The 12661-nt window shown below is 42.0% G+C and overlaps 1 protein-coding gene across 2 annotated transcripts in view; it reads left to right on the top strand.

Moving 5' to 3' along the window:
* Efemp1 (EGF containing fibulin extracellular matrix protein 1) overlaps window positions 1-12661 on the top strand; it is a 64144-nt gene that overhangs the window by 3940 nt on the left and 47543 nt on the right. For both annotated transcript variants that reach the window (XM_006995127.4, XM_015988660.3), the window contains exons 3-4: window positions 6390-6438; window positions 6528-6911. In XM_006995127.4, coding sequence (XP_006995189.1) covers window positions 6390-6438; window positions 6528-6911 — 433 coding nt within the window. The remainder of the gene's footprint in view (window positions 1-6389; window positions 6439-6527; window positions 6912-12661) is intronic.

Consider the following 12661-nt stretch of genomic DNA (forward strand, 5'->3'; position numbering starts at 1 on the left):
GAGCTCAGATTGTTCTAGGAAGGCCTGGCATAGCCACCAAACATCTGGGGGTGATCAGGTGATACAAGTAGAGTGGATGGGGAAGAGGACCTGTGCATATCTGAGGTCACTTTGAGTTCGTAGGTAGGGGTGCAAAACCTGACTGTCATGGCTACTGTGCACAGAATGTAAGCATAGGGAGGCTTGCCTCGTTGTGAGGCCAGGAAGGCTTGTGTCAATGTGGTAATAATAGAAATGAAAGAGTGGGCAGAGCTTGAAAGAAAACAAGTGGAGACATCAGAGCTGATTCCCCTGGGTCTTGCATAATGTGATGGTTGCCCCTTAAACAGTGTTGGAAAAACTAAGACAAATTAGTGTAAGGGATAATGTGAGTTGAGTTTTCACCCTAGTAGATTTTAGGTATCACTAAAACAGCTACCTTGAGCTCAGTGCCTCCACCAGCCAGGTACTTCCTAAGCATTTATTTTCACAGTCAATTCTCACTTCTAGTTAATGAATTTGTCTACTTCACTTTTGGAGTCTGCCTTGGAGCATCTTCTTCACTTTGACTTTTTCAGTTACCATCTGATCAAACTACTTCCTGAGTTTAAAAAAATCTGCAGAGGCTTCTTATCTTCTCTAGTAGTGTTTCTCAGAGTGTAATCTACAGACAATCTGCATGGCAATTGTCTGAAGTGCTTGTCAAGATTCCAGGCATCCTATTTAGACCGACAGAGTCAGATCCTTGAGAGCTGAAGAGTCTCCTTCAACCAGCACCCCAAATGATTCAGGGGTTTAGTAAAACCTGGGAATCCTGACCTTCACGGTAAAATCTAGTTCCTCCCTCTCAAGAAGAAGGTTTCCTGGATTCAGCCCTGCCTGCCTTGCCGACCTCAACTCCAACCAGAACTATATGCAACTCTTCCCTCTTCAATAATTTTATGACTCTGTTCATAATGATCCCTATTTCTAGAATTTCCACAGTTCCCTGGGAGAAAACTTGTCATTCAGTAAGACCTAGTTCATTCTTACCTTCTCTGCAAGGACTTTCCCCCTGTCCCCTTCCACACAAAAGCACCCCTGACATCATTCCCTACCCACCTGCTCCTCTGGCCCATGAACTGCCAGAGGAAAATGACAAGGTCACCTTGAATTCCAGACCTGGGACAATGCCTGGCATGAATAGCTGCTTGGTGGTTGTTCAGTGAAGAATGGGAGCTAGGGACAGAACCAGGAGTGAACTCAAAGTCAGAATATCAGGGAAGCTACATACTCAATGATAGGTTTGGAGTTCAGAGTGTGAGGGAGACACTGAGGCAGATTGCCTTTTTTTTTTTTTTTTTTTTTTTTGGTGTAAGAAATGTACTAGAAGAGTTAGTAATGCCGTAGACAGATAGAAGGATGGCAGCATGGCAGAGGCTCTGAGGAGATTTCAGACCCTAACGCTATAGACAGACAAACAGCAGGTGGAGGCTCTGAGAAGTACTCAAGATCATATGGCAGAGTGGGCAAGTCCCTTATACACATACAGGTTTCATCAGGGAGAGGCTGCCATGCATGTGGTTGATGAGTACTCCATAGTACACACCTGTATCCAGGCTGGCTCTGATTCATGGGCAACAGGGGAGTGGGGGAAAGCCTTGCATTTTGCTGAAGGAATGTGATATTGAGAGTAGACTCTTGATGATGGGGGGTTGGCATTTAGCGAATGTGCATCCATCATAAAGGGTGTGTCCCTAGTAACCCCTGATTGCTTAGTCTGTTAGCCTAGGGGAATGTACACAGAATGAACTGTGAGGGTAAAAGGAAACATAATTACAGAAGCAACAGTTGGTCTGGGTTCTAATATCCCCATTTATTTATATAAAAATAAATGGAGGAATAACTTTATATAGGGGGTTAAAATACTGGGCACTATATTCAGTCTGGTTGTCTCCTGCTGACTGGGGAGGGCGGTCGTGGAGTTGGAGAGGCACAGTAGCCCCTGTCGAAGTGCGGACAACACAGCTGTCGTTTGTTAAAAGCACAGCGACACAAGTACAGCTTTCAAAGGAACATGAAAAGCATTGTTCCATGCATCACACTGCCAGGAAACTCACTCTTGGAACAGTCAGGATGGTGGCTCTTAGAAGACAGGAGTGGTTACCGAAGCTGTGAAAAAGAAATTCCTGGGTCATATGAATCAGTTAGCCAGCCTGAGCTGGTCTGATCTTTGTCCTGTCCTCTATGTCTGATGTAACAGAAGTACGTCTCATAGTAGAATATTCAAAAGCATAGAACATCTTGAAGAAAAGACACAGTAAGTGAAGGAAACGCTTGCTCCAGCGCAGTTTGGAAAACGCCGTTTTAAATCTTCAGTTACTCCCAGCTGTAGCAATTAAATCAAAGCAGAAGAGAGTATTCTAAGTGCATGGACTCAGTTCAATGTTCTTTAAATTAGAAAAAGTTAGGGTTTGGATTAAACTATAGACACACCACAAATAGAGTTCCTTTTGGAAAATTTAAAATAAATTTTTGGTCAATTTCAAATTATGTTTCTTTTATCCTTTTCAAAAACTGTGAAACATTTGAGATTTTTTAAAGATGCGAAGTTATTCCAAGTAGAGTAAGTGGTCTGAGTCAGTAAACAGCTACATCAAGAACGTGGTTTAATTCAGGATATGAAATAGCCTTTACCTTAGCATTACAAATATACCAAGCTACATTTCAAGTATCTTTTGCACCTAGTAGAATTTAGGAAATATGAAAGCACAGTGCTCCCCTCTAGACTGGAGGGGCTTCTTTTGATTAATGAACCACATCACTGTCCTCACTTCCCACAGGCTTACTGGGAAAACTCACAATTTACTGGTGGTAGTTGTTTATTTAATTGTCTATCTAGAGAACTGAGGATCATAGTTACAGTGAAATTTGTATAAGGGGCCCAATTTATAAATAGATTTAATTATCTGCCTACCAGAATAAGTTTTATACTAAGTATGTGAGTTAGCAGGAATATCTCAAGAGCAGTAATCTTTTGCAACAAACTTTTTCCTGATGTTAAGATGGCGAGTACCCAGCCAGTGAAGGCTTCGCTCAATAGGAAAATAAGTTTAGCATTTGGAGAAATCAAATCACAGGTTTCAAATATGTCATTTACTATAATAATAAAATAAAATCCTTGAGCAGTGAGATTACCAATTGCTAAAGGTGCTGGCTGCCATGCCTGACAACCTGCGTTCATCCCAGGCCCCACAGAGTAGAAAGGGAGAACTGAACGCCCAAAATTGTCCTCTGACTTCCACACCTGAGCCATGGCACACATAAGCCTACACACATACAAATAAATAAGTCCCTAATCTAGCTTTTATAAATATTCTTAAGAGAAAATCAGCACTTAAGGAAGCTAGAGGCCCGGCGATGGCTCAGTCATTTGCCATGCAAGTACGAAGACAAGCATCTGGGTCCTCATCACAGATGTGATGGGCACACGGCACCTGTCTGTAATTCCAGCCTTGGAAGGAATTGCCCAAGGATTCATTCGCCAGAGAGAGCCAGCTAGTGAGACTACCCATAGCCAAGAGCTCTGGTTTTGACCAAGAGACTCTGCCTCATTAGGAGATCATTCCTGGCATCAACCTCAGGCCCCCACATGCATGTATGCACACACACACACACCTACACATGTGCAAACTTACTCACAGAAATGCATGCCACACACACATGAAAATAGAAGGAAAAAAGCATATGCTTAAGGAAAACGTATTGTAATAAGAGAGAGAACTAGAACATTAATTTTATCTCCATACTTAGAATTTTGGCCATAGTACTTATAATTAAATAAGTTTGAATCAACTACATTATAACCATCTTTCATAAATTTCCCATATAAAAATCTCTTTTGTCTAAAGACAATAACCATTTTTAATCTTTGTTACCAACTATACCTTTTATATATATGTTTTATATCTCTTTTTTAATTTGATAGCCTTTTATGCCTAATTTTAAAAAAAATCTTGAAAACAATTATCTTTTAAATGAAATCTTAGCGAATCATATTTGAAACACAGAAAACATGCATAATGTACCCGAATATCTAACAGGCATAAGTATAAACAGCATGGAGATCACCTACGGTCATTGTGAAAGAGAAGTTACATTTATGATGTAACCAAGCACAGGTGGTCATTTGTAAATGTCCCTGTATGTCTTTGAACAAAAACCTCTCTATCTTAAAATGTATTTAAACATATATACATACCCACTCGTGCACATACCCACGTCTTAAAATCAGGTATATAGCACTCAGTTATAGCAACTACAGGTCCTATTTAGTTTTTTTCTTGGAATACAGAACGGCAATTAAAGATAATTTATATACATGTGACTTATGAGCACAAGCCAAAAAACATCTGCAGCACATAAACAATGACAGCACACTGGAGTGACATGATTGCATTCAACCCTGAGAGAGACAGAGCATAGAGTGAAGCTCTGTGTCTGAGCAGACAGTGCTGCAGAAGACCCCTGTGGCCTGGAGCCAGTTTGAGCAGTTTCAACCAGCCAAAGGTTTTGCCACATGTAGCTGAGAGCTGAGACCGACCAAAGGGGTTATGGGTAGGAACATAGACCTTCATGTCTTAGGTGTGTAGTTCCTGGGATTAGAAGGGAAAGGAAGGAGGTGTGGCTGAAGAGAACCTGGAGACTACAAAGTTTAGGAGCCTGCTGATTGACCACAGAAGGAAGTTGCCTGGGAACCAGCGGCACCTCATACCGCCCATTTCTGGAGCAGCCCTGGAGGGAAACCCTGGAGGGCAGTCCACAGGGAGAGGGAAGGCCATGAGGCAAATGTTTATATGGAGGCCAGACACGAAGGGTGGGAAGCAAAGAAGGGAAAAATTTACAGAGATGCTCTCACAGGGGTGGAGGGGGCAGCAGTGAGCTGCCTGGAAGATCAGTGGAGCAGGGGCCAAAGAAAGAGAATCTGGAGACAGGAATTTAGGAAAAGCAGGCACTGTTCTCATGTGATCAGAGTGGAGTGCCTGGCTAGAAAAGAGGAAGATTTGTTATCCCCCACAGAGAAAAGTTGCAATTTCCAGCCAGAGCCAGAGAAAGAGGCTTTTGGGAGTGGGTTTTTAGTAGAAATATGGGGAAAGCGTTGCATGATTGGCAGAGAGGAAAGCAGTTCCTATGGTCAAAAAGGGCTCTGGGAGCAGACCCTCTACTTGCAGGGCACTGTACTGTCTGGAAGAATTCTGATGCAAAAAAAAATCCATTAAGAGGTTTCCAGCATCCATTTTCCTTCTGAGGGTGTGACAGATATCACAGAGGGTAAGACTCGGCTGGTTTAGGGCGATGGAGTCCAGTCCAAGCTCAGAGAAACATCTGACCCAGAACCAAAATAAAGTCAGCAGACAGCCAGAGTTCCTGGTGAACCCCAAAACCTCACCAGTGGAGAAGAGAGGAGGGTGTTGGGATGGAGAAAAACGGCAAGGGTAGAGGGGCCCCCAAAGGACGATCTGCCTCAGCGGTACCCTCTTCGGAGTCACAGCACTGTTACAAATGTCCTAATATTTGGGGTTTGAGGAGAGATGCTGAGACAGTTAGTAGGAGAGACATCAATAGACAAACAGAAGGCATGGCCTGAGATTCCAAACCGCTCTGCCATTGACAGCAAGACAGCCGCTCTCAGGAGAGCTCAGGCCCACGTGGCAGAGTGAGGGGTCCCTTCAGATATGGTTCAGGGGAAGGAGACAGGACAGGCAGTTAATGAATAGTTCACAGTACACAGTTGCAGTCAGGCTGTCCCTGACACCCACAGGCAGTGGGAGAGGAAGGAGCATTGGGTTTTAGGGAAAGAATGTGTGACCTAGATGATGGGGCCAGCATTTAGTTAACTTATAGCAACCGCATCGGGTGGGTCCTATGAACACTTACAGCTTGAACTCCTCTAGCCTGAGCATGGGGAGAGAAACAGCTACAGGCAGACAGGCTCTGAGCAGCAGTGCGCGGGATCTACTAGCAGATCATCAGGAAGATTTAGAAAGATGCAAGAACTCAAGATGGGAGAAAACAGGAAACCCAGTTGATCTTTATTCAATCTTTGTTTTTTTTTGTAAAATTTACAGTGGGAGAGATAAAAACGATCAGTCAGAAATATTGGGGTGAGCAGTCTTAAATGAGAGAGAAGAGAATTTCAAGAAGATGGTGATGGACAACTGTCCCAAATACACTGGGGACTCAGGCCAGCTGAAGAAAAAGAAGGGATCCCTAAGGTGCCCATTAACCATACTTGTCTTAGAGGGGAGAATGTGGAACTAACTGCCATCTCATTTCCCTAGGATTCTAGGCATCAGATAACCCTTTTACAGTAGCTTCTTAGGGAAGCCATTCGTTGTCTCCCGGCTCCATGTTTGATGTTTTCTTTACAGCAATGCACCGATGGCTATGAGTGGGACCCTGTGAGACAGCAGTGCAAAGGTAAGCTTGCCTCTCTTCCTGTCCCAAGTGTGCTAACCCACACTCCAGCCTCTGAGGAGATGGCTGACTTATTGTATTACTGACTACAGATATCGATGAATGTGACATTGTCCCAGACGCCTGCAAAGGTGGAATGAAATGTGTCAACCACTATGGAGGATATCTATGCCTTCCTAAAACAGCCCAAATTATTGTCAATAATGAACAGCCTCAGCAAGAAACACCAGCTGCAGAAGCATCATCAGGTGCCACCGCTGGAAGCGTGGCTGCCAGTAGCATGGCAACCAGTGGTGTGGTGCCTGGAGGTGGTGTCATGGCCAGTGCTACTGCAGTTGCTGGCCCTGAAGTACAGACTGGCCGAAATAATTTTGTCATCCGGAGGAACCCAGCTGACCCTCGTATCTCTTCCAACCCTTCCCACCGGATCCAGTGTGCAGCAGGCTACGAGCAGAGTGAGCAAAATGTGTGCCAAGGTGAGCATGACTTATACTGACAAGAAAGTTCTTGCCCAAGGGCACCTCCTGGTGAGGATGTAACAGCTCCCATTGACCAAGGGCTTCCCACACAGGACATGGTGCTAAGTGTTTTGTCTGCAGTAGCATATGTCATGTTGCAATACTCCTGAAAGGTTCTTGCTCTCGATGTCATTATTATTTTACGGATGAGGAAGCTGTGCCTTAGAAAATTCACCAGTGGTTCCCAACCTCAGCTGCTCTATTTATAGTCACTTAGGAGCCTTTTAACACTTCTCGGAGGCAAGCCACACCCTAGCACAATTAGTAGCACTCCCTAAGGATGAATTCCAGGCATCAATATTTTTTTAAAGCTCCCAGTGTGGTTGCAGTATGCAGCCAAGTTTGAGAATCGGAGGGCACACAGGTGTTAGGCACAGAGCTGGTTTTTAAGCCCAAGCAGGGTGGTGCCAGAGTCATAGCTGTCAGGAGAGGGATCCGGTTATTTGTTTGGAATTTGAAATTGTGCTGTTGACCTACTCAATAAATGTTCCCCTTCCATCTCTTAAGCTTTTTTTTGTTGTTGGAGTTGCCACTAACCTGTTTTCCTCACTCAAGAGGAAAGAAAGGGGGTCTGCTTCTCTCCACCTTGGAGGGCAGCTCTGCATTTACAAGGCCGTTTCTTTTAAAGGTCTTATTTCAGCACATTTTCCTTCTGTCCCTTGCACCATGGCACCATCTGCCTGGGTTTCTCTGTTTATTTTCACAGAGTACACATCACTGTGTATTCTAGAAACAGCTGCAGACGCATGCTAGCAGAGTGATAAGAATCTTGGGCTTTGAAGATATGTAAGATATTAACTAACTGGACTGTGCTAAGGGATTGTTTGCCTTTTCCTTCTTGGCAAATTCTCTCAGAACTGCTTGTGTGATGATTCTTTTATTGAGAACGAGTTATAGGAGATCCCAAACTCCTTTCACACTGCTAGGGGCTGAGTAGGCAAACCCCATAGGATGCACAAGCCTGTCATCACCATACACACTGGGCAAGGGACAGGGCCTAAGGGCTCTGCCCTTCTGCTTTGTCATGAATGAAGTCATGAATCCCTCAAGAGTTAGTGCCGTCAAGCATTAGTGGGACATGTTCTATTCTTTAGTACTTTGTTCTGTCTTCAAAATGGAGACAGGAGCTTTTGAATGGCTTATAAGTTAAGTGAAGAATTCGCCCTGCTCTGGTTTTTATTATTTGATATTTTGTGGGCAAATTTTAAGTCACCCCACATCAACAGGAAACTCATGCAGTGATGGTGTCACCTTTCAGTGGATCTCAGAGGAGCATCTGTTTTGTATTATTGTCATGAGTCAGAATTCCAGTATTGATGATGAATGCTTTAGCATTTGCTTGATATTCTGGTATCTAATTTAGGATTATACAATGAGATAAACTGATGAGGTTATATGAGAATATGTGTATTTTGATGAACACTGGTGAAAAATACCTTCGGTTTATTTCGATATACCATCTCTTAGTTGAGTTACTTAATTACATTAACTTGAAAGTTTTGATGGTATTTTTTTCTGAAATAAAATATCTTTGATGAAGTTGTTTAGATTTTTACATTCTGAGTTATTTTTAGCCCTTTAGGTATTGTATATTTTGATGATACTTGAAAGAAAAACAGATAAAGCGAGGGTTATTTATCAAAGCAGTTCATGGCTCATCATTGACACTTTTGTGAATTGAGGAACAATGCCTAAAACTGAATGAAGAAATTTTAGAATTAAATAAATCCAATACACATGTTGGGTATAGTAGAAACACACTTGTGAATAGTGAAAATGAAATCCTATGCAATTTTCCTTTAAAATATTTAGATTAGTTACCTGTAGTTCTATGTCTAGGGGCGGGACCCCTTGAAATTTTCCACCTTCCTTATTAACATGCCCATTGATACTGCCATTGTTCTGATCTTGTTTGTGCAGCCATTTTTAGGAAAGACTGTTTTACAGCAGACGTCCTGGCATTCTGACTTTAACCATCTTTTAACTGCCTCTCCCCCGACAGCTACAGGAACTATGATGTAGATGTAGATGTAGGGGCTGGGCTCACCCCAGTCTGTTGACCACTGCATTGTGTCCAGTTGTGGTTTTTTCTGATAGCCTCCATTTGCTGTAAAGAGGGGCTTCTTTGATAAGGGGTGGCAGCTACACTTACCTGTGGCTATAAGGAGATTTAGAATGTAGTAAGGAATCATGCTGGTCTAATAAAGTGATGGTAGGTAGTTGATTCTTTTCTAATACTCAGGATTTCACTAGCCCTGGAAAGCTGTCTATGTTTATAGTATTGGCATGACTTTCCTCCTGTTGAATGGACCTGAAGTCCAGTTAAAGAGCTGTTGGTTACCACTAACATGTTAGCATCACATAGTGCACCTTTATGGATATACTTCTGATCATTGACATGGTTCATAGGTGCTGTATCTGGGTAGAATTTTTTAATTTCTTCCCTCCCTTGGCAGCTTTCATAGTATTTTCTGGAGCCATGGAGGCTAGACCACAGGAAAGAGGCTTTCAGCTCAGATCCAGCTTGAGTCATCTGGGTCATGTGCCTTCAGTGTGTGGTGTTTTCATCAATAGGGACCAACCTCAACCCCTGAGAGGCAACCAATGACTACATTAATAATCTAAATCTTTTCGTAGTCACTTGGACTACCCTGACCAACCATTCAAAAGGAGATTTCTTGTGCCCATTACCAAGTTTTTTGTTAGCCTGTGATTCTTGTGGGGAACACTGCAACCAAGGTGGTTTAACTTCCTTTAAGACACACACACACACACACACACACAGACACACACACACACACACACACACACACACACACAGACATACACACAGAGGCATGCACACACACACACACAGACATACACACAGAGGCATGCACACACAGACACATATGCACACACATGTGCACACACACACAGACATACACACTGAGGCATGCACACACAGACACATGCACACACACACAGACATACACACAGAGGCATGCACACACAGACATATATGCACATGCACACAGAGAGAAACACACACATACACAGAGACATACACACAAGAACACACAGATACACACACTCTTCTATGCATTCTGTATAATTTTATGTAAATATAAAATAATGATTCATTGAGGCTTTATCAAGCAACCTTGGTGTTCTTTGTCCTTCATTCCTCCTCCTTCTGTACTGACCTCCTTCCTCCCCACTGGGAGTCCCATTCCCTGTTTTTCCTTTCCCATTTTACATCACCTGTATCCTGCCATCCCCTTCCAAGCACAGCCCCTTTTCCAAACCCGAGTCCACACTCCACACCTGTGGTCTCTGTGGCAGCTCCAAGTTACATCCTCACATCTGCGGATTTGGGGCTAGGAACTGCAGAGAAGAGAGAACATGTCGCAGTGTCTTTCTGGGTCCGGTCATCTGACTCACTATAGTCTTTTCCAGGCCTAGCCTCTTACCTGAAAACTTCATGATTTTATTTTTCTTTACAGGTGAATAGTATTCCAATGTGTTCATGTGCCACATTTGTGTTATTTATTCATCTAGTGAAGGACATTTAGGTTGTTTCTACTTCCTGGCTATAAGGGATGAGCCCCCTTATTCATTATCCAGTTGAGAGTGGGCAACCCCCAAATCATATACACACCACCAACAAAACTGACTCAGGGAGGAGAGAGAGGAGGGAAGTGATATAATTCTATTTCAATTTAAAACATTTTTTAAAACCCACAGGAACAGACATATTTAATTAATAAAAAAGGAAAAGCTCTTTTTTTTTTACAAAGCCAGCAGCCACGTGAGTAGGGTGCAGTTTCACAGCACTGCCACAGCTGTCACACGCGCTCTGTCTAACTGGAAAGTTGTATCTTTTTTTTTTTTTTTGGTTTTTCGAGACAGGGTTTCTCTGTGTAGCTTTGCACCTTTCCTGGGACTCACTTGGTAGCCCAGGCTGGCCTCGAACTCACAGAGATCCACCTGGCTCTGCCTCCTGAGTGCTGGGATTAAAGGCGTGCGCCACCACCGCCCGGTGGAAAGTTGTATCTTTAAGTAGTCTTTTAACTATTTTTCAGGTTACTAGATGAAATTTTACCTTATGTTTATTAAATTAATTAGAATACCAAAGATATATTTAGACTACCTTACAAAGTTATTTTTCACATATTAAAATACCATAATTCTCAGTTCTCTGGCGATTTTTTAATTACAAATTAAAATTATTAAGTACTTTGCTCATAGAAAACATAAATACATAGCTATCTATTATATACACACAAGAGTATTTAATCTAAACTGTTCTAAATAATTCAGCAGTTTCTAAAATTTGGACTTGGGAGTCTGTACTATGAAAAGCAGGGTTAAAAGTTTTTAAATGACTTAAGGCTTAATCTGGATTTCTTCCCACCTCCCAATTTTGCAAAGTGCCAATAAATGTGGATTTACTTAATTGTTGATAAAAAGGGTTATTTCATATGATAACAATAGAATAATCTGTCTAGGGATCTGACTAATATAAGTCGAGTCACACTTGTGCCCGTTTATTATTGAGCTAATCAAATATGCAGCCCAGCTCCTTCTAATTGCCTGCAGATGTGTGACGTTTTCATTCCAGGCCAGCAGCACAAAATAACATTTTATAACCAGTGTGACAGTGTGAGGGCCTCTGCTTACAGCAACAGTGTGCGCCAAGGACCTAGATCCCTGACGTCACAACGCCATTCCAGGAGCTCTCTCTTAATGAACTTCCCTGCTCCCTTTTAAATGATGTATAAGTGTGTCCAGTAAGCCCAACTCATTTACCATGGCTGGCTGGATTAGGATAAATGAAAGCTTACACGTGAGTCATAGTTGTACAAAAATTATTTCTTCTTTCTACGTATATTTTTCAACGGGTATACATCATCACATAATCCAAAACTGAGAACTCTTTATGCAAGTGCTGTGGTGTCTATTGTGTTTCTGTCTTAAACCGTGCTTTCAAATGCACCTTGCCAATCACACTTTTAATGGAACTGCCATTGAATATTTTAATAAAAATATAGCCAACTTTCTATGTCAACAGTTTAATGAAAACATGGAGGTCTTACTCCTTTCCACATGCTTTTCCAGAGTTTTCAGTCTTGTACGAAATCAAAAGGCTTGAAATATGATACAACATCCAAAGATCAAGTCATGGCATGTTGATTTTTTTAAGTAATTCTTGACAAAGGAGAGTTCCATAGGGGAACCAGACACACTGAGAGTTGTGTCTGGCATTATCTTTACAGATACACAATTACATGGTCACTTCAGTGTTACGTATCTACAGTCCATGCGTATCATCTACCTCAGAGACAATAGAAATTTGTCTAGAAAAGCAAGTTGTATGAATAGGAGATACATTAGAAACCATCAATTACTCACCTCTAGCTTCCTATGTTGTTGCTATGTAGTCCTTATATAACCTTCCTCAGAGGAATGGAATTAGAAATCACTAGTTGAAGTCAAGAATGAATTTTTCTATCATATAGAATTTTCTGAGTACTAGCTTTGTAGGAGAAAAAATCATTTTGAAACTGGCAGTAAGAGAAAATATAAATTGCCCAATTTAAAGGTATTTGTTTCATTGGACTTACAAAAAATGGGGCATTTTACATGGCTTGTAATAAAATAAAAGATATTGACTTGGTCACCTTTCACAGTGAGGACTACCAATTAATGAAGGGAGCTAACTAGGC

This window comes from Peromyscus maniculatus, chromosome 10 (genome assembly GCF_049852395.1).
Source record: "Peromyscus maniculatus bairdii isolate BWxNUB_F1_BW_parent chromosome 10, HU_Pman_BW_mat_3.1, whole genome shotgun sequence".
Lineage (NCBI taxonomy): Eukaryota > Metazoa > Chordata > Mammalia > Rodentia > Cricetidae > Peromyscus > Peromyscus maniculatus.